This window comes from Culex quinquefasciatus, chromosome 2 (assembly GCF_015732765.1).
Source record: "Culex quinquefasciatus strain JHB chromosome 2, VPISU_Cqui_1.0_pri_paternal, whole genome shotgun sequence".
Classification (NCBI taxonomy): Eukaryota; Metazoa; Arthropoda; class Insecta; order Diptera; family Culicidae; genus Culex; species Culex quinquefasciatus.
In genome coordinates, this window is record NC_051862.1 from 8,360,100 (window position 1) to 8,382,648 (window position 22,549).

General features: G+C 29.3%; 1 protein-coding gene across 1 annotated transcript; it reads right to left on the bottom strand.

Moving 5' to 3' along the window:
* Positions 1-844: 844 nt before the first annotated feature.
* On the bottom strand, positions 845-21,501 carry LOC6043959 (gamma-tubulin complex component 6). The gene is made up of 6 exons (XM_038254544.1): positions 21,366-21,501; positions 19,900-21,257; positions 19,487-19,839; positions 14,903-16,073; positions 6,504-7,885; positions 845-1,507 (listed from the first exon to the last, which is right to left on the bottom strand). The coding sequence occupies exons 2-6, from the start codon at positions 21,245-21,247 to the stop codon at positions 1,238-1,240; spliced, it is 4,524 nt and encodes a 1,507-aa protein (XP_038110472.1). The 5' UTR covers positions 21,248-21,257; positions 21,366-21,501; the 3' UTR covers positions 845-1,237.
* Between the last annotated feature and the right edge of the window lie 1,048 nt (positions 21,502-22,549).

Genomic DNA, 22,549 nt, shown 5'->3' on the forward strand with positions numbered 1-22,549 from the left:
CCATGAATTTTGATACCCATATTGCCCAAATTTGTATGGTTCCGTAAATGTCCTCCCGGTAGAACCTTCCCACAGGGCACTGGCCACTCCGGGTGTGACCGATATCCTACCAAATTGTTCCCAATAATTTCGGTATTCCGGTGACCGTTCTGGCTACCGTCAATAACTTCTTGGACCTCCTCTCAAGTTCGTGCACCACCTGCGTGTGTGTGTGTGTGTGTGAGCAATAAAATTCCCAACGTAAGGTCCGTCTTTGATGAAAGTCTGATGGACACTAAATCCTCCAGAGGCTAACTTTTAGCTTAAATAGTTTTCACGGCATCTACGCAACAGAAACAGAATGTCACGCCGAGGGCTTGCGACGGTAACGCTACATTTTCGAAAAATTTTGCATTGACACCGCAGATAGAGCTTTAAGACAAAGTCCTTTGTCAAAATTATTTGAGGATTGATTTTTCCATCAACCCGTTTGACAGACATTTGAACCATTATTTGCTGAACCGACTTCGGCGAAAAAGTCATCTTTTTGCTTATTCAAGTACATTTTTTGTAACAGCTCCCTCGCCCAGACTCGACGAAATTTGATAAGAATGTTTATATTTCTGCGAGTTTTGGTCGACCCAAGCTGGCACACAGACCGTTTCAGATTATGGTGCTGCTGACTCTTTTTACAATCAAAACGGACTTTGTATGCGGCGCGAGGCTCAACTTCACGAACGAAGAAGTGTAAACACAGTAATCAGCAGTTTTTTGCTTCTTTTGATAGTGCGCTAATCAGCAAAAGTGAATGAGTTTCTGAATGACGACGTCGTTCTCTATTATTTCCAGAAATTGAAAGTTTGCGTTTTGTAGTTTTACTCTTGTTGTATTCGAAGCATTTTTTGCAATAATATATAGTAATAATAACAATTAGGTGATACTTTTTAGTTTTGTATAGACTTAGGTGGAGATTTCATGCAACATTTTGTTTTGTGTGCTTTAGGACGTGTGTAAGACAGAGATAGAGCGAGCGATTTTCGAGTGGTCGATACATAGTAACAGGTAGTTTAATCGCCCACTCAACATAGTGTTATTTCTATCTATCGCGGGGTGGGATTAAAGCCCAATCTTCTTATCAAGCTAACAACCAAACAGTTTATGAGAGAGCACAATTACGATGACCACACTTACCTTACATTTCTCTAATCAACAGGAAGCTCTTTTGAAGAGAGGTTTAACCCATCTTCTAGTACGGAATCTACTTGGTCCCGTCCTTATCAACGGTGCTGCTGCCACTGTAATATCCGTTGATGTTGATCACGTCGATAAATTCGTGAATTTCCTTCTGGTAGCCGTAGTCGTACATTTTGTTGCCCAGATAGATCGTGTACTTGATCAGCTTCTCAAAGTCGTTTTCGTCCTGCAGGATCTGATCGTAGCGCGGGTGCACGTACGGGGCGTTCGCGAGGGCCTTATCCGCCGGGCGCCACGGCTTGGACTTGAGATGCTTGTAGAAGCGGAGCACGACCTGTTAAAAAACAAAAAAAAACATAGTTTCAATTTATTTTATACGAGCACACTAGCGTTCAGCGTGATTTTTTATATTTTATTTTCGACAATTCATACCGAAATCCAGTATGCGATTTTAAAGGTAGATTCACACCTTTTTGCTACCCTTTTTGTATCCATTTATATTTGAAGGTCAACATTCAGCATTTTTGTATGACCCAATTTAGACCCTGATGACAGAACAAAATTTACACTATAATTAATTTAAAAAAAAAACGAGCAAAAGAGCCGCATAAAAAAAAGAAAATCGGGGACAAAAAAATGCTTTAATTTTAATTTAAAATTGAAAAACATGTACGTACAGTACAATCGATTGTAAACTACTAAATATACACTTGACTTGCTAATTTCGATTCGGCTGTCCCAAGATTATATCTCGGGTGAGGGTGACTTGAAGCGATGATGATCGTGATGGACACTGTTTGAAAACAAAGCAATTTTTTTGTGAAATCTTTTTGTGAATATCCCTGATTTTTTCATTATTTTTTCTAACATTTTTTTTTATTTAGTTTTCTTTATAGCTTAACATTCCAACGCCCAAGGCTCCAAAAAAGTTGGAACAGTAACTTCAACTCAATAGTTCTCGGGCATAACTCAACCAATCAAGATGATTCTTCTTTCAAGTGATTTGTTAGGATGTCTAGATGATTCTAGAACTTTGCAGAACTAAATTTGATCAAATCTATAATTTTTGCGATCAAAAACATCGTTCCAACTTTTTTTCGCTTGTAAAAAAAAATCGCCAAAAATTCCGCGGAGGCAGTCGTTTTAAAAAAAGATGGAACAATTTTTTCGGTCGCAGAAATTACAGATTTGTTCAAATTAGTGCGTCCATCCTGGGAATTCCCGGAACAAAAATCCCGGGATTTTTCCAAAACTGGGAATTCCCGAATCCCGGGATTTTCTATAATTTGTCCCGGGAATTCAAGAAATTGAAAAAAAATATATCATATTTTGGTCTGGAAATTCAGATTTGGTTGTGAAAATAGCAGAACAATAAAATGAATTAAAATTTGTATTCAGCAAATCTCAGCATTAAATTGGCTTTTTAGGAAAAAATATTATAATTTTAATTAACAGGTCCGTAAAATGCCTAGAGCTTCAAATTTTTTTCTCCTTTATTTTATTTTTTTAAAGACTGGATATATTTACGTATATTTTCGATTTTAAATTTGAAAAAAAAACAATCTCATATCAAATTAATTATAATCAAACACCGGCATCTAGGGCAAACAAGTACAAATGTAACGAATAAAGACAGCTATTAAAGCAAAAAATAATTCAATGACGTTATGGATGACTTCGGTTAAAACAGGAACAGAACAAAACATTTTGTACTTCCAAATGTATTGCTCTAAAATCTCCTGTACCTATTTAGACTGTAATTCTGATTTTCCCTCGGTTGGCGGTAGTAACTTGAAGATAATTTGTAAAATATGTTTTATATAAAACAAAGAATTCAAAACTTATCTAAAATTTTACATTGACTGGTATCATTTTATTTATTATCGTTTTTTGTTTTTTAGATGTAAAATAAATTTGTTGAGCTGTTTTAGTCATGTCATGTAAAAATATATATAAAAGAAAAAAAAATATAAAAGAATTCCAGAGTTTTTTTGAATAGGTCCTATAAACATATGGAAGACAAAAGCTTATTGGACCTTTTCAAAAAAAAACTCAAGAATTATGTAATTTGAATCGCAAATCAAAAAAAAAATAATCATACTGGAATTAAAAATAGAAGTTGATTTAAAATCCTAAACACTAATGAAACATAGATTTAATTACTGATTCAAAAATTTCCCAGGATCCCGGGAATTCCCGGGATTCCAAAAATATTTTTCCCGTTTCCCGGGAAATTCTAAACCCGGGAAAATTGGACGCCCTAGTTCAAATCAAGTTCTGCAAAATTTTAGGGTCATCTAGACATTCTTACAAATCACTGGAAACAAGAATCGTCCCGATTGGTTGAGTAATGCCCGAGAACCAGCGAGTTGAAGTTACCGTTCCACCTTTTTTGGGAGGCTTGGGCGTCCGTGTAGGTTGGACATGCGTTGGGCGTTCCAGTGTTAAGAAAGTTGGCACTATTTGTCTACTAAAACCTATCGAAAAACGAAAAAAAAATCTAAGGTGGTAAAGTTTGTCGAAACCGCGATTTTTCGGCCAAATACAACTCAGCATATCCTCACCAGTTTTGTATAAATAAGCACAAAGAAATGTTCGGTGATGATTTCATCGATCAATCGATCGATGATGTTGGCTCCAATTAGCTTAAGATAAGTGTTAATTTTCTGTCGGTTCTAATTTGATCAGTTTATGGTAGTAAGTATAGCACTGTGGGAAACGACATTCCAGGATTTGAGGAATAGTTATGACAACATGATGTTTTATTAAATTAAGCTTGAATTATGTTTTAACTGTAAAAAAACTTAGCGACGTCCAGAAAAATAGTGTGACCAAAACAATACATCTCTTTTTTAAAATGATAAATCAGCATATTGTTGCCTCATTTCGTTGGGAAAAATAAATAGTAAAAAATAACAACTTTAGTAAAGAATCGTTTATGGTTCAAATCTAATCTAATCTAATCGAACACAAGCGCAGCCAGTCCAAAGAAAGCATCCGGGAAGAACTTATGGTTAGATGGGTGCGGGACATTTCGCCGAATGTCGTTTCGCCGACGGTCATTTCGCCGAAGGTCATTTCGCCGAATGTCGTTTCGCCGCATGGGACGTTTCGCCGAATGGGACGTTTCGCCGAATTGGCAAATAATCGTATAATAAATATATAAAATGGACACAAATTGTATTAAAATATTTTGAAAAAGTATAATGTCCCTAAAAGGTGATTTTTCAATCTTCCTAAAAAAATGTATTTTTTTGTTTCTTAGTATTGTTTATGCATTATTATATACATAAACAATCGCTTAAAAAATAATCTAGATGAAAAAAAATCTGCGAGTTTTTGCATTCTTTCATACTTAAGCAGTTATTTAATTTCAGCATACAATTTCTGTGAGTTTTTGCATAAATTTCTGTTAGTTTTTTGCATTATTGTTTTAATATATCATTTGAATTATTTCTATGAGTTTTTGCGTTCTGTTAACCATGAGCAGTTCTTTTAATTTTCTGCTTATATTTTTGATAAATTTCTGTTAGTTTTTGCATTCTTTGTTTTTAAGCATATTATTTGTATATTTTTTGTAAGTTTATGTATTCTTTCCAACATGAGCAGTTCTTTTGATTTTCAGCATAACATTTTGAAAAAATGCCGGTAGTTTTTGCATTCTTTGTTTACTGAGCATATTTTTTAAATTATTTATGAGAGCTTTTGCATTGTTTCAAACATGAACAGTTCTTTTATTTTCTGCTCATAATTTTGAATATTTCTGTTTGTTTTGCATTCTTTGTTTTTTAAGCAAATTATTTTTATAATTTTTGTGAGTTTTTGCATTCTTTCAAACATGAGCAGTTCTTTTGATTTTTAGCATAACATTTTGGAAAATTTCTGTAAGTTTTTGCATTCTTTGTTTTTTAAGCAAATTTTTGTATAATTTTTATGAGTTTTTGCATTCTTTGAAACATGAGCAGTTCTTTTGATTTTCAGCATAACATTTTGGAATTTTTTTGTTAGTTTTCGCATTCTTTGTATTTGAGCATATTTTTTTAATTATTTCTGTGAGTTAGTTTTTGCATTCTTTCAAATATGAGCAGTTCTTTTAATCGGCTGCTTATAACTTAGATTATTTCTGTTTGTTTTTGCATTCTTTGTTTTTCAAGCAAATTATTTGTATAATTTTTGGGAGTTTTCGCATTCTTTCAAACATGAGCAGTTCTTTTGATTTTCAGCACAACATTTTGCAAAATTGCTGTTAGTTTTTGCATTCTATATTTTTGGCATACTTTTCAAATATTTCGGTGAGTTTATGCATTATTAGTTTTCTAAGCATATTATTTCTATAATTTTTGGGAGGTTTTGCATTCTTTCAAACATGAGCAGTTATTTTGATTTTTAGCATAACATTTAGAAAAATTTCTGTTAGTTTTTGCATTCTTAATTTTTTAAGCAAATTATTTGTATTATTTCGGTGAGTTTATGCATTCTTTGAAACATGAGACGTTCTTTACTTTTTTTAAATTATTATATTATTATCTTGCCACTCCTTCTCAAGTTTGCATGAGTGAATTACAAGATGGCACTGTAGCGAACAAATAGCATAAATTATACAAAAAAGTTAATTTTTATTCGATTCGGCGAAACGTCCATTCGGCGAAATGACTTTCGGCGAAACGTACCATTCGGCGAAACGACATTCGGCGAAATGACCGTCGGCGAAACGACATTCGGCGAAACGTACCAGATCCAACACTCACTAAAGCGGCCCGGCCCACTGCGTTGCATTAACCGCAAGAGACAGATTCTATGAACGGAACCCACATTTCATGGAATCATCAGGGGAAGAAGAAGAAGTGGGGACATACCGTACCAACCACTTCGAGTTATTTATAGAATATGGTGTGTGGTGTGTGTAGGGGAATCGTAGGGAAAGGGATTGTTGTATATAGTAAATGACCTTGTGACATTATTTACCACTACCAATCTAAAGGTGTGAGTTCGAATCCCACCTGATTCCATGCGTTTTTTGTTCATATTCAAAGTTCAATTATAGTCGAATAATTTCAAGGAGACCGGTCGGGAATCGAACCCGGAACCTTCCGCTTATGAGGCGGGAGCCGTAGCCATTAAGCCACGGGCCGGTCTTTAGTAAAGAATCGTTTTTTTTTGTAACCTAAAAAACAAACGGAAAGGTGTGAATCAACCTTCATAGGTTCTGTAAGCGCATACTGGATTTCAGTATGAATTGAAATAAATAAATAACGCACTTTATGGTGACCAGTAGTATGAGCCTTTAGAACACAAGAAAAATATACCTAATAGACCTAAAATCCACTCACCTTAAATATCTCCTCCATGTTGTTGTAAAACTCTACACTACGCTTGTTCAACAAGCACAGAAACAGTATCCGTTTGATGTAGTTCGTGTGCTTCCGGTACAAATCCTCCATCGACTCCGCGCTCTCCAAATCCTTCCGGAAGGCGTCCCACGACGCCAGCAACGCACTGCTCGTGATGTAATTCTTGAGCGCGTTCACCAGGTGCGACAACTTGTGACAAATCAGCTGTACCCGGCTGTACTGGGGCGATCCGAGGATCCGCTTGCCGTACTGCTTGTGGCACTCCTTCAACAGCTGAAAGGACTTGCCCAGGACGAAGCTGACGCGACGCACTTTGACCAGGTATTTGAACACGTTCGTGTACTGCTCGATCGTTTCCGGGTTCAGGATTAGGTTTAGGGGCCATTCTACGCGATAGCTCAGGTTCAGCATGCTTACAACGTTGGGGTGGTAGAGGTCGAACCGTTCCGGGATTTGTTCCACGTTGAAGGAGAGGCGATCGGCGTTTTTGTCGGCGCCGGCGGCGCTGGAGCAGAGTGCCGAGTCGAGGATCGTGTGCAGGGTTTGGTAGTTTAGGAGTTCATCTGGAGATTGAACCTCTTCAAGTAGCATGAAGACATTGTCGCAGACGTAACAGGAGAACTCGCCGTCCATCAACAGGAAGTAGTTCCTCAAGCTTTCAAAGTGTCCAAGAATGTCCAGATCGTTCAAGCACATCTTCATGATCTCACTGTTGACGATCTCCATGTGAGCCTTCAGCGGAATAACCAGCGAACTCTGCAGGAACCTCGTCACGGTCAGCACGTCAACGCTGCGCAACTCACCATCAAGCTCCCGCAGTTCCGAAATACTTCCACTCAACTCCACCCCTCCGCCTCCTCCAGCCAACTCGCACAGATTCAAATCTCGCTTCTTCATCGCCGCCAAAAACTCCCGATAGATTTCGTCCTCCAGCTGATCCTCGTCCGATTCCAGCTCCAGCACCGAGCAACTCTTCCTCACCCCCACCGACGGAAACTCAAAACCCTCCTTGGCGTTCTTCCCGGCCGTATTCAACCCACTGTCCGGCGTCTCCTGCGCCAACAGTGCCGTATCCGGAACCCCAAACCGACTCTCGTTGAACTTGTCCTGGGCGGCCACCGTGTCCAGCCGCAGCTTCCCGCCCTCGATCGGATTCGCGTTGATGTCCTGCGGGACGTCGTTGAGCGCAATTATCGGCAGCTGGATGTCCTCGCTCACCGTGTCACTGTCCACCGACATCGGAGTGTCCGCTGTGAAGTTCTGCGCCCCCGTTACGATGTTGTACTCGCACTCGAGGATGCGGCGGCGATTTCGGGCCCGGTCCGAGTCCAGGTTGAGGAACATTTCCGGCTTTTTGGAACCTGGCAATATAATAAGTTAAAATATTTTAAAACCTATCTAAATTATCATCATTTTTTTTTAATTTTCAGCTTAAAATTTATTTTTTTAATTTTTTTTTAATTTCGATTTTTTTTTAAATTTTTAAATTTATTTTAAATTACAGTTTACTAATTTTTTTATTTCCGATTATTTTTTTATTTTTTAAATTTTCAATTTTATTTGAATATTAAACTTTTTTTTTAATTTTCTTTTTTTTTAAATTTTTGATTTTTTATTTCTCAAATTAGAATTTTAAAAAATTAACACAAAAGTTCTTAATTTTCTTAATTTTCTGATTTTTCTGAATTTTCTAAATTTTCTGAATTTTCTGAATTTTCTGAATTTTCTGAATTTTCTGAATTTTCTGAATTTTCTGAATTTTCTGAATTTTCTTAATTTTCTTAATTTTCTTAATTTTCTTAATTTTCTTAATTTTCTTAATTTTCTTAATTTTCTTAATTTTCTTAATTTTCTTAATTTTCTTAATTTTCTTAATTTTCTTAATTTTCTTAATTTTCTTAATTTTCTTAATTTTCTTAATTTTCTTAATTTTCTTAATTTTCTTAATTTTCTTAATTTTCTTAATTTTCTTAATTTTCTTAATTTTCTTAATTTTCTTAATTTTCTTAATTTTCTTAATTTTCTTAATTTTCTTACTTTTCTTAATTTTCTTAATTTTCTTAATTTTCTTAATTTTCTTAATTTTCAAAATTTTCAAAATTTTCAAAATTTTCAAAATTTTCAAAATTTTCAAAATTTTCAAAATTTTCAATTTTTTTTTTAATTTTCTTAATTTTTTTAATTTTCTCAATTTTCTTAATTTTCTTAATTTTCTTAATTTTCTTAATTTTCTTAATTTTCTTAATTTTCTTAATTTTCTTAATTTTCTTAATTTTCTTAATTTTCTTAATTTTCTAAATTTTCTTAATTTTCTTAATTTTTTTAATTTTCTTAATTTTCTTAATTTTCAAAATTTTCAAAATTTTCAAAATTTTCAAAATTTTCAAAATTTTCAAAATTTTCAAAATTTTCAAAATTTTCAATTTTTTTTTTAATTTTCTTAATTTTTTTAATTTTCTCAATTTTCTTAATTTTCTTAATTTTCTTAATTTTCTTAATTTTCTTAATTTTCTTAATTTTCTTAATTTTCTTAATTTTCTTAATTTTCTTAATTTTCTTAATTTTCTTAATTTTCTTAATTTTCTTAATTTTCTTAATTTTCTTAATTTTCTTAATTTTCTTAATTTTCTTAATTTTCTTAATTTTCTAAATTTTCTTAATTTTCTTAATTTTCTTAATTTTCTTAATTTTCTTAATTTTCTTAATTTTCTTAATTTTCTTAATTTTCTTAATTTTCTTAATTTTCTTAATTTTCTTAATTTTCTTAATTTTCTTAATTTTCTTAATTTTCTTAATTTTCTTAATTTTCTTAATTTTCTTAATTTTCTTAATTTTCTTAATTTTCTTAATTTTCTTAATTTTCTTAATTTTCTTAATTTTCTTAATTTTCTTAATTTTCTTAATTTTCTTAATTTTCTTAATTTTCTTAATTTTCTTAATTTTCTTAATTTTCTTAATTTTCTTAATTTTCTTAATTTTCTTAATTTTCTTAATTTTCTTAATTTTCTTAATTTTCTTAATTTTCTTAATTTTCTAAATTTTCTTAATTTTCTTAATTTTTTTAATTTTCTTAATTTTCAAAATTTTCAAAATTTTCAAAATTTTCAAAATTTTCAAAATTTTCAAAATTTTCAAAATTTTCAAAATTTTCAAAATTTTCAATTTTTTTTTTAATTTTCTTAATTTTTTTAATTTTCTCAATTTTCTTAATTTTCTTAATTTTCTTAATTTTCTTAATTTTCTTAATTTTCTTAATTTTCTTAATTTTCTTAATTTTCTTAATTTTCTTAATTTTCTTAATTTTCTTAATTTTCTTAATTTTCTTAATTTTCTTAATTTTCTTAATTTTCTTAATTTTCTTAATTTTCTTAATTTTCTTAATTTTCTAAATTTTCTTAATTTTCTTAATTTTCTTAATTTTCTTAATTTTCTTAATTTTCTTAATTTTCTTAATTTTCTTAATTTTCTTAATTTTCTTAATTTTCTTAATTTTCTTAATTTTCTTAATTTTCTTAATTTTCTTAATTTTCTTAATTTTCTTAATTTTCTTAATTTTCTTAATTTTCTTAATTTTCTTAATTTTCTTAATTTTCTTAATTTTCTTAATTTTCTTAATTTTCTTAATTTTCTTAATTTTCTTAATTTTCTTAATTTTCTTAATTTTCTTAATTTTCTTAATTTTCTTAATTTTCTTAATTTTCTTAATTTTCTTAATTTTCTTAATTTTCTTAATTTTCTTAATTTTCTTAATTTTCTTAATTTTCTTAATTTTCTTAATTTTCTTAATTTTCTTAATTTTCTTAATTTTCTTAATTTTCTTAATTTTCTTAATTTTCTTAATTTTCTTAATTTTCTTAATTTTCTTAATTTTCTTAATTTTCTTAATTTTCTTAATTTTCTTAATTTTCTTAATTTTCTTAATTTTCTTAATTTTCTTAATTTTCTTAATTTTCTTAATTTTCTTAATTTTCTTAATTTTCTTAATTTTCTTAATTTTCTTAATTTTCTTAATTTTCAAAATTTTCAAAATTTTCAAAATTTACAATTTTTTTTTAATTTTCTTAATTTTTTTAATTTTCTCAATTTTCTTAATTTTCTTAATTTTCTTAATTTTCTTAATTTTCTTAATTTTCTTAATTTTCTGAATTTTCTGAATTTTCTGAATTTTCTGAATTTTCTGAATTTTCTGAATTTTCTGAATTTTCTGAATTTTCTTAATTTTCTTAATTTTCTTAATTTTCTTAATTTTCTTAATTTTCTTAATTTTCTTAATTTTCTTAATTTTCTTAATTTTCTTAATTTTCTTAATTTTCTTAATTTTCTTAATTTTCTTAATTTTCTTAATTTTCTTAATTTTCTTAATTTTCTTAATTTTCTTAATTTTCTTAATTTTCTTAATTTTCTTAATTTTCTTAATTTTCTTAATTTTCTTAATTTTCTTAATTTTCTTAATTTTCTTAATTTTCTTAATTTTCTTAATTTTCTAAATTTTCTTAATTTTCTTAATTTTTTTAATTTTCTTAATTTTCTTAATTTTCAAAATTTTCAAAATTTTCAAAATTTTCAAAATTTTCAAAATTTTCAAAATTTTCAAAATTTTCAATTTTTTTTTAATTTTCTTAATTTTTTTAATTTTCTCAATTTTCTTAATTTTCTTAATTTTCTTAATTTTCTTAATTTTCTTAATTTTCTTAATTTTCTTAATTTTCTTAATTTTCTTAATTTTCTTAATTTTCTTAATTTTCTTAATTTTCTTAATTTTCTTAATTTTCTTAATTTTCTTAATTTTCTTAATTTTCTAAATTTTCTTAATTTTCTTAATTTTTTTAATTTTCTTAATTTTCTTAATTTTCAAAATTTTCAAAATTTTCAAAATTTTCAAAATTTTCAAAATTTTCAAAATTTTCAAAATTTTCAAAATTTTCAAAATTTTCAATTTTTTTTTAATTTTCTTAATTTTTTTAATTTTCTCAATTTTCTTAATTTTCTTAATTTTCTTAATTTTCTTAATTTTCTTAATTTTCTTAATTTTCTTAATTTTCTTAATTTTCTTAATTTTCTTAATTTTCTTAATTTTCTTAATTTTCTTAATTTTCTTAATTTTCTTAATTTTCTTAATTTTCTTAATTTTCTTAATTTTCTTAATTTTCTTAATTTTCTAAATTTTCTTAATTTTCTTAATTTTCTTAATTTTCTTAATTTTCTTAATTTTCTTAATTTTCTTAATTTTCTTAATTTTCTTAATTTTCTTAATTTTCTTAATTTTCTTAATTTTCTTAATTTTCTTAATTTTCTTAATTTTCTTAATTTTCTTAATTTTCTTAATTTTCTTAATTTTCTTAATTTTCTTAATTTTCTTAATTTTCTTAATTTTCTTAATTTTCTTAATTTTCTTAATTTTCTTAATTTTCTTAATTTTCTTAATTTTCTTAATTTTCTTAATTTTCTTAATTTTCTTAATTTTCTTAATTTTCTTAATTTTCTTAATTTTCTTAATTTTCTTAATTTTCTTAATTTTCTTAATTTTCTTAATTTTCTTAATTTTCTTAATTTTCTTAATTTTCTAAATTTTCTTAATTTTCTTAATTTTTTTAATTTTCTTAGTTTTCAAAATTTTCAAAATTTTCAAAATTTACAATTTTTTTTTAATTTTCTTAATTTTTTTAATTTTCTCAATTTTCTTAATTTTCTTAATTTTCTTAATTTTCTTAATTTTCTTAATTTTCTTAATTTTCTGAATTTTCTGAATTTTCTGAATTTTCTTAATTTTCTTAATTTTCTTAATTTTCTTAATTTTCTTAATTTTCTTAATTTTCTTAATTTTCTTAATTTTCTTAATTTTCTTAATTTTCTTAATTTTCTTAATTTTCTTAATTTTCTTAATTTTCTTAATTTTCTTAATTTTCTTAATTTTCTTAATTTTCTTAATTTTCTTAATTTTCTTAATTTTCTTAATTTTCTTAATTTTCTTAATTTTCTTAATTTTCTTAATTTTCTTAATTTTCTTAATTTTCTTAATTTTCTTAATTTTCTTAATTTTCTTAATTTTCTTAATTTTCTTAATTTTCTTAATTTTCTTAATTTTCTTAATTTTCTTAATTTTCTTAATTTTCTTAATTTTCTTAATTTTCTTAATTTTCTTAATTTTCTTAATTTTCTTAATTTTTTTAATTTTCTTAATTTTCTTAATTTTTCTTAATTTTTTTAATTTTCTTAATTTTCTTAATTTTCAAAATTTTCAAAATTTTCAAAATTTTCAAAATTTTCAAAATTTTCAATTTTTTTTTAATTTTCTTAATTTTTTTAATTTTCTTAATTTTCTTAATTTTCTTAATTTTCTTAATTTTCTTAATTTTCTTAATTTTCTTAATTTTCTTAATTTTCTTAATTTTCTTAATTTTCTTAATTTTCTTAATTTTCTTAATTTTCTTAATTTTCTTAATTTTCTTAATTTTCTTAATTTTCTTAATTTTCTTAATTTTCTTAATTTTCTTAATTTTCTTAATTTTCTTAATTTTCTTAATTTTCTTAATTTTCTTAATTTTCTTAATTTTCTTAATTTTCTTAATTTTCTTAATTTTCTTAATTTTCTTAATTTTCTTAATTTTCTTAATTTTCTTAATTTTCTTAATTTTCTTAATTTTCTTAATTTTCTTAATTTTCTTACTTTTCTTAATTTTCTTAATTTTCTTAATTTTCTTAATTTACTTAATTTTCTTAATTTTTTTAATTTTCTTAATTTTCTTAATTTTTCTTAATTTTTTTAATTTTCTTAATTTTCTTAATTTTCTTAATTTTCAAAATTTTCAAAATTTTCAAAATTTTTAATTTTTTTTTAATTTTCTTAATTTTTTTAATTTTCTTAATTTTCTTAATTTTCTTAATTTTCTTAATTTTCTTAATTTTCTTAATTTTCTTAATTTTCTTAATTTTCTTAATTTTCTTAATTTTCTTAATTTCCATTTTTTTTCTTTTTTCCTTTTTTTTTAATTTATCATTTAAATTTTTTAAATGTTCTGAATTTTCCAAGATTTCTATTTTTTTAAACGTCCAGATTTTCATATATATACATATTTTTTCTGCTTTTTTTGTATTTTTTGAATATTTTAAGTGTTCTTAATTATCTAGAATATCTGAATTTACAAGATATCTCGATTTGTTTAAAAAAAGATTTTAAACTTTTAATTTTTTCTAAATTTTCTAAGTCTTCTAAATTTTCATAATCTTTTTTTAAAAATTCTTAAAATGTCTTTTTTGTAAATAATTGAAACTATTAAAAAAATAAAATTTTCTTCATTATCAATCAGTTTTTGTATATTCTCCTTGTTTTCTTTATATTTTAACTTAGAAAAATTCTAAATTTTGTAAATTATTAAAATTTTGTTAAATTTTTAGGCTTAGTTAGTTTATTTCACAACCTATTTTTTTATTTTTGAAATTTAGTAAATTTCTAAATTTGATTATTATTGATTGTTTTTTTTTTTTTTGTTTGTTAACTTTATTTATTTTTATTTTAAAATTTTGTAAATTCTAGTAGTTTTGTAAATTTTGTAAATTTGGAAGCTTTGGAATTGTGTAATTATTATAAATTTTGTATGTTTTGTAAATTTTGTAAGGTTTATATATTTTGCAAGAAGTTTTGTAAATTTGTGAAATTTGATAATTTTGATAATTTTGATGATTTACATAATTTTGATTATTATGATAATTTTGATAATTTTGATAATTTTGATAATTTTGATAATTTTGATAATTTCGATAATTTTGATATTTTTGATAATTTTGATATTTTTGTTAATTTTTTTAATTTTGTTAATTTTGTTTTTTTTTATAATTTTGTTAATTTTGATAATTTTGATAATTTTGATAATTTTGATAATTTTGATATTTTTGTTAATTTTGTTAATTTTGATATTTTTGTTAATTTTGATAATTTTGATAATTTTGATAATTTTGATAATTTTGATAATTTTGATAATTTTGATAATTTTGATAAATTTGATAATTTTGATAATTTTGATAATTTTGATAATTTTGATAATTTTGATAATTTTGATAATTTTGATAATTTTGATAATTTTGATAATTTTGATAATTTTGATAATTTTGATAATTTTGATAATTTTGATAATTTTGATAATTTTGATAATTTTGATAATTTTGATAATTTTGATAATTTTGATAATTTTGATAATTTTGATAATATTGATAATATTGATAATATTGATAATTATGATAATTTTGATATTTTTGTTAATTTTGTTAATTTTAATATTTTTGTTAATTTTGATTATTTTGATAATTTTGTAGAATTTTGTAATTTTTTATGTGTTGTGGTATTTAAATGTTCATTTTAAAGTTACAAAATAAAATCTTACCTTTTTTACCATGATCATGATCATCCACGATCACGTTGTACTCCTGGCTCATGATCTTCATCCGGTTCCGCTCCAAGTCGGTCAGTTCCCTCGGCTCTCCATCCTGCCCCGCAGACACCTCTTCCTCCTCCTTCCCCCTGCTCGTATAATCACTAATCAAGATCCGCTGCCGGTTCCGAAGTCTCTCGTCATCCGCCGACGCCGTCGTCTGATTACTGTTCACATCCACGACCTTCGCCGCCACCACCTTCGTGTCCTGCCCGATCCCATCAATGTTGCACTCGTGGGACATGGCCTTCAACTTGTTCCGCTGGGCCTCCGTAAGCTGGCGGATTCCGGCCGAAGCCGTTTCCATGATCGCTTCCACGTTGGCATTCGCGTGATCTTCTTCGCCGTAGTAATCGCCAATGTTCGATCCAAGCATGCGTTGCTTGTTTCGCTCAATGTCAGTTACGACTTCTGCTTGGTTCGAGTTTGCAACGTCAGTTGGACTCTCGATGATTGTCTTTTCCGCTTCGTCGTCGCTGGAACCTGCCAGCGCGTCCTGCTTTTGGGGACTCTTCTCGGCGTCCTCGTAGATCGACGCCCCCTCATCTTCCGTGGCACTTCCAACGCAAGACTCAAAGTCGTTCTCGCTGCTGTCCCCGCCGTCACCCCTCAGCTGAACCTTCAACCGGTCAACCTCGGCTTCCGCTTTCACCTTCCTCTCGTCCATCATCCGGTTCAGCTCACGATAACTTTCAACCGTCTTTTCCCGCTCCAAATTCTCCGCCATCATGCGTCGGTTCTCAAAGACCAACCCTTCATGCCGGTACTTCTCCTCCAGCTCCAGTTCCGCCCTCTTGGCCGCCTGCTTGCCTTCCCGGATCTCAATCAGCTGATCGCGCAATTCCTCAGCCTGACGTTCCCTCTTCCGGCGCAGTTCAGCGGCCTCCGCGTCCTGGTCCTGGCGCCACTGGTCCATGCTGCGGCGAAAGTTTTCCTCCACCAGCCGGAAGAACTCCTGCCGTTCGCGTTCTTTCTGCTCGTACAGCGCACGTACCGATACGGACGCGCCACAAATGTCGCGTGCCCGGGCCACGTACTGCAGCCAGCGGAGCTTGAGCGCGTTGATGGAGCGGTATGACAGGCATACTTCCAGTTTGGGGAATTTCAGCGTGAAGATGGGGTGCTGGGAGGAGAGAAAAAAACATTATTTTTGTAATTTGAAAATTGTTAGTTTAGAATGTGTTCTTAAAATTTAATTTTTATGTAATTAATTGATGTAAGAATATCCAATTACATCAACATGAGTAACAGTTATAACAACATGAGTAACAATCATAATATTTGAAAGTAACTCCATAACTCGGCGAATTTCGAGGTACATCCACAACAGTTCGATGAACATGAATCAAAACAATACCTTCTACAATCTTCCCATTTCTACATTGTAGCTGTCTTAATTCGATACATAGCTACATAGCATAGTCTTGAAATTATGAAATATGATATTTTTTTCAAAATTGAGATCAGTAAAATACGTAAACAAAATACCAAAACTTTTTTAAAATATATAAAATTACAAAGAAAATATTAAAATCAATTTTACCTAATATGCCAAGTTAATGCTGATATTACTTAGTATTCAATTGTTTTTTTTTTTTTACAACAGAATATGAATTTCCAGAATTTTTTTTTTAAATTCCGGGATAACAAATAAAAAATCACGGGATTTGGAAATTCCGGGTTTTGGAAAAAATCTTGGGAATTTTGTCCCGAGAATTCCCGGGATAAAGAAAAAAACAGTAAGAAAATCTGAAAAAAAAAATAAAATTAAGAAAAACACAATCTAGAAAATTAATCAATTAAAAAAATTATACAAAAATCAAAAAAAAAGTTGAAATTCAAACAAATTTAGAAATTTTTAATAAATTTAGAAATATGTAGTATTCAATTTAGTAAATATTTTATATTCAAAAATCAAGAAAAGTAAAAAAATAAACAAAAAAATTTTTAAATTGAAATTTCAAAACAACAATTTTTTAATGTTTTCAAAAATGTTGTAAATTTAAAAATTAAGAAATTGAGCAACATTTAGTATGACAGAAACTTTAGACATTTGAGCTCCGGTGAATGTACACTCCGAAAAAAAATCCATTTCAGATAACGTCTATTCCGAAAAACGTGATATTATGTAAAATAATGGTACGTTCGTTTGATGGCTAGTTCGGCACTGAGTGCCGCACTCAGAGCTGTCAAAGTGTTTCTTTGAAGAAACTTGCGCTAGTTCCGCACGAGTTTCGCCGCCATCTTGGAACTGAAACTCTAGTGCCGCACTCGATATTTTTTCAGTTTCATGCGAGTTCCATGCACACTGAAAAAGAATGTTCGTTTGAACCAAAACTGGCACCGACGAGTGCGGCACTCAGTGCCACACTGGCTGTTCAAACGAACGTACCATAAGACTCCTGAAATTGTCATATCAAGTATTGCAATGGGACCAACCCTCAAGAGTCTAAAATTTTCTCAAACTTTGTTTTTTATTTTGTAAATTTCTTATTTTGTTAAGATTTTATATATTTGTATGCTTTCTTTTACATTTAATTTTCCAAATGCTTTTTGAATTTTTCTACATCATCTTAATCGCTCTAAATTTTATTAAATGTTCAAATCATGTTTTTTTAAAAGACATTAGAAATTTAATTTGAAATAATTCTAAAGTTTCGAAACATGCAAACATTTCTAATTTATTTATCTTTACTGAAATTATTAATAGGCGGGCAGGAAAAAAAAGATATGAAAAGCTGAAAAAAATATTACGTAAATCAAAAATAAAGAAATCAAACAAATAAAAAATATTTGAAAAAATATATATATTTCAAAAAAATATTCAGGCTAATTTAGAAAATTACAATAAAATTTGAAAAAAGTTAAAATTTTAAATGTTTAAAAATGAAGAAAAATAAAAAAATAAGCAAAAAAAATAAATTGAAAAAAAAAACATTTTTTTAGGTTTTTAAAAATGCTAGAAGTTTAAAAACGAAGAAACATTGCATTTTTTCTCCGTTTTCAATTTTATTTCCAATTTTCAACATTTTTCACTTTTCTACATTATGTTAATCTAAAATTTATTTGAAAAAAATACTTTAAAATTTCGAAACATTATAAATAGGTGGACGGAAAAAAAGATTAAAAAAGCTAAACAAGTTTTAAATAATAACATAACATTTTATAACATATAACAAATTAGGAAAAAAACTAATAAAAAATATTTAAAAAATAATTATACATTTCAGAACAAAGTAAAAATTTAAACTAATTTAGAAATTGAAATAAAATTTAAAAAAAATGATTAAAGTTTTGTAAATTTTGAATATTTGAAATTGAGAAAAATAAAAAATTAAACGAGAAAATTTAAATAAAAAATTAAAATTATAAGTTCTTAAGAATTATGAAATTTAAACATAAATAAATTTAGCAATTTTTTCACCTTAGATTTTTTTTTAATTTTCAATTTTTTCTAACATTTTAAACTTCCAAACAATTTTTAAACTTTTCAACATAACCTTAATCTCTCTTTTTTTTAATGTTTAAATGTTGTTTTTTAAAAATAAATTCAGAATTGTATTTTTTTTTATTTTTAGAATATAATAAAATAAAAGAAAGCTCCATTTTTTTATCTAAAATTTAAAAAAATTCAAAATTTTCAGTAAAGAACTTTTTTTTTGCTTTTTTTTATTTTTGTTAAAATTTTCAAAACTTAAAAAAATACAGTTTTTTCATAACATTCAAACAAATTTAGGCATAAGACACTTGCCAAACTTGCAAAAAAAAATCAAAATTCTTAAAATTTTATAAAATAAAAGAAAACTTTATTTTTTTTATCTAAAATTTAAAAACTTTAAAAAATTTTAGTAAAAAACTTTTTTTTGCTTTTTTTCATAAATTTTGTTAAAATTTTAAAAATTATAAAAAAATACCGTTTTTTCATAACATTCAAACATGTTTAGGCATAAGACACTTGCCAAACTTGCAAAAAAAAAAAAAACAAAATAATCTTTTTGATGTTTATATTATTTTTAATTTTCATAAACATTCTCAACTTCCAAAAACTATTTAATATTTTCTACATTTTCTACAACTTTATAAATATTCAAACGTCGTACTTTTTTTAAGTTCGAAATATTATGTTTTTTTGTTTTTTTTTATTTCCGAAAGAGCATACTAAAATTTTCTGAAATTTCTAAATCAGCGAACGTTCTTTTATTTATTTCGAAGCCTTTTGGTTTGGTTTTTTGTTTTAAAATTTCCACAAAATCTTCTGAAATAGAAATTTTTACAATTGTTTTTTTTTTTCAAAAATAAGCGCAATGAATATTTTTAAACCTTGCTGGCTTTTCCTCAGATTTTTCTGAATTAGAAAGCAAGAACATTCCAAATAGAGCAAGGTTACAAAAACCCCGGAAACGAGAATTTGAAAAAAAAATCTACCGGAAATACCGTAAATTCCCGGGACGGTAAATTCCCGTGGACGATCTAACTCTATAATGCCAACTCATTTAAAAAACTTTAAATTTCAATTTTACTTCAGTTTTTACTCACCGTCGGCCGAAACGCCTTCAGCAGCATCGTGTACTTCCCACACAGCAAAATGTCCTCCTCGTAGCCCTTCAAAAACCCAGGAACCGCCTGCCTCCGAATCAGAAACGCCTTGTCGAAAAAGTGCTTCGTCTTGGGCCGATAATGGTTCACAAAGTAGATGAACAACTCCCCACTCGGGTCGTGCAGCTGTCCGGCAAAGAGCCACTGCTGAAACAGCAGGAAGTACGCATGGCAGCAGTGCTTCAGGATGTGCAGCAGGAAGGTGGACACGTCCGTGTCCGTGATGTGGATGAGCTCCTTGTAGAGGTGATCCAGGAAGACGGAGCCGATCGGGAAGTCGTAGTCGGTTTCGTCTGGAAAATTTTAAGTTTTTTGAGTTGGGAGTTTGAAGTGAGTATTTCGGAATTTCTTACGTCTCGGATGAATTCCGCAGAATTTGGCAAGCGCAAGGATCTGCTTCTTAAGTGGTTCCACCTTGCGCTGCAGCTGCAGCAGCGAGCGTCCGGAGTAGCTGTGGACCACAATCCGGAAGCAGCTGAGGATGCGTTCGACGCAGTCGCAAAACGCCTTGAACACGAAGCCCTCCAAGATCATGGCGTGATTGTACGGGTTCTTCTTGGTCATCTTCTGGAGCCGCTTGAAGCAAGTTCCCAGCTCGAGGCACTGGTCCACGAGGGCGCCCATCGTCCGGGGGGACACTCCGTCGACGGTGAAGTTGGCATTCATGAGGAAGCGATTCGAGTCGTCGTAGTGGAAACACCGGGAGCTGATCCCTGTGAGGAGTAGTTTGACGTCCTCGAGGAAGTCGTCGTTCCGGACAAGCCGGATGTCGAGCAGGTCGACACGAGTTCGGCGGGAAGATTTCAGCGTTTCCAGCTGAAGCGTTGAGTTGCATTCCGATGCGAACGGACTCTGCACGGGGACAAAGCGGTTGCCGAGGTTCTCCCAGTTGAAGTTGAAGATCTGGTCGCGTGGTTTGGCAAGGGCCACTTCCTGCTGTCCGGAGGTGTCCCCGGGAATGATCTCGAAACTGGTTAGCAGCTGCTCGTCCTCATCCAAGGCACCGCCCTTCATCATATTGTACCGGAACGGACCCTGATAGCTGACCAGCTCGGCCATCGGATCACTGAAGTAGGTGCTCTCCACAACCGGAAGCGTCTTGTTGACCTTTTTTGGACCATCCGTGATGGCCAACATGCTGGATAGGCTCTCGGAGAAGACATTCGCCGACGACTTCGGACAGTACGGATTCCCAGCCTGCATTTTCCCATACTGGTTCAACTTCCTAGCATCCGGCAGGAAATCCTCCGGCCGGAACACCGGATACGGTCCCAACTGCGTCGACGGCATCAAATCCCCCACCAAAAACTCCCCCTCCTTCAAATCACTCCCGTCCGGAATCGAATTCCTCATCAAAAGCAAAAACTGCAAAACATCCCTCTCCTTCCCCTCCAACCCCCCACCCCGCTCCAACCCCACCTCATCCAACAACCTCCGGAACCGGTCACACCGTCTCCGCTGGAACTGGTACCGCGCCTTCATCTCCATCTCAAACAGCTGGCAGTGCAGCATCTCCAGCGGTTCCTCCTCAATCAACCGCGCCGCAACCCCGCCATCCGCCCTCCCCGGAGCGGACCACTTCCCCAGCAGAATCCCAAATGCCACCGATTTGGCCCGCTTCGCGGCACGATCCGGAACGTCGCGGCCAATTGCGTGCACCAACGCACCCACCAGCTCGTAAACACTCGCGTCCGAGGACATTCCGACGCAACTTGTCCTAATTGAAATTTCCGGTTTGTACACCTCCTTGCCCTGATAAAAAGTCTGACTAACAGGATATCGTTGCCAAATAAAATTACAATTACAATTACAATTACAACGAACGTCGCGGGGCTATCGATTTTTCACCCGCACCGAAAGTTGTCACCAAAATGTTGTTGTTTTTATTTACATTTTTTCACTCCGCGCACTGAAAACACGACGTTCAAGTTCGAGGTCTGATGTTTTTGTGGGTGGGAAAAGCAGGCGATGGAATCTGCGCGCAGAGCAACGGAAAAATCTCACGAGAAGTGTTTGAAAAGTGCGTAAGTTTTGTTCGAACGAAGTTGAAGCAAGGATTCGATCGTTTGGAAAGTGACGCTTCAAAACAAAGCTGCCGCGGATGACAGTTGGAGAAGTCTGCGTAAAATAGAAGAAAGTCTGCAGAGGAAAGCAAGGCATTATGGAGCAACATTTTAAAAGGGCGTATTTTAAGATTTTTAAGAATTTAAAGATCTTCAAGAATTTTATGAATTTTAAAGTTTTAAGAATTTTAAGAAATTCAAAACTTCCGAATTTTTAGAATCTTCAGAATTTTCAGAATATTGAGAATTTTAAGACTTCAAAAACTTCCAAATTTTAATTGGAAATTCAAGTGCAATCAGCTTTTGTATTTTTGTATTTTTGTATTTTTGTATTTTTGTATTTTTGTATTTTTGTATTTTTGTATTTTTGTATTTTTGTATTTTTGTATTTTTGTATTTTTGTATTTTTGTATTTTTGTATTTTTGTATTTTTGTATTTTTGTATTTTTGTATTTTTGTATTTTTGTATTTTTGTATTTTTGTATTTTTGTATTTTTGTATTTTTGTATTTTTGTATTTTTGTATTTTTGTATTTTTGTATTTTTGTATTTTTGTATTTTTGTATTTTTGTATTTTTGTATTTTTGTATTTTTGTATTTTTGTATTTTTGTATTTTTGTATTTTTGTATTTTTGTATTTTTGTATTTTTGTATTTTTGTATTTTTGTATTTTTGTATTTTTGTATTTTTGTATTTTTGTATTTTTTATATTGTACGAAAAAAAATATAAAATTCATAAAGTTCATAAAATTCATAAAATTCATAAAATTCATAAAATTCATAAAATTCATAAAATTCATAAAATTCATAAAATTCATAAAATTCATAAAATTCATAAAATTCATAAAATTCATAAAATTCATAAAATTCATAAAATTCATAAAATTCATAAAATTCATAAAATTCATAAAATTCATAAAATTCATAAAATTCATAAAATT

Coding starts and splice junctions, on each gene's coding strand:
- LOC6043959 (XM_038254544.1), bottom strand. CDS start 21,247: ATGTCCTCGGACGCGAGTGTTTACGAGCTGGTGGGTGCGTTGGTGCAC. Junction 19,840..19,899: donor CTGCGGAATTCATCCGAGAC/GTAAGAAATTCC, acceptor AAAATTTTCCAG/ACGAAACCGACTACGACTTC. Junction 16,074..19,486: donor TGAAGGCGTTTCGGCCGACG/GTGAGTAAAAAC, acceptor CTCTCCTCCCAG/CACCCCATCTTCACGCTGAA.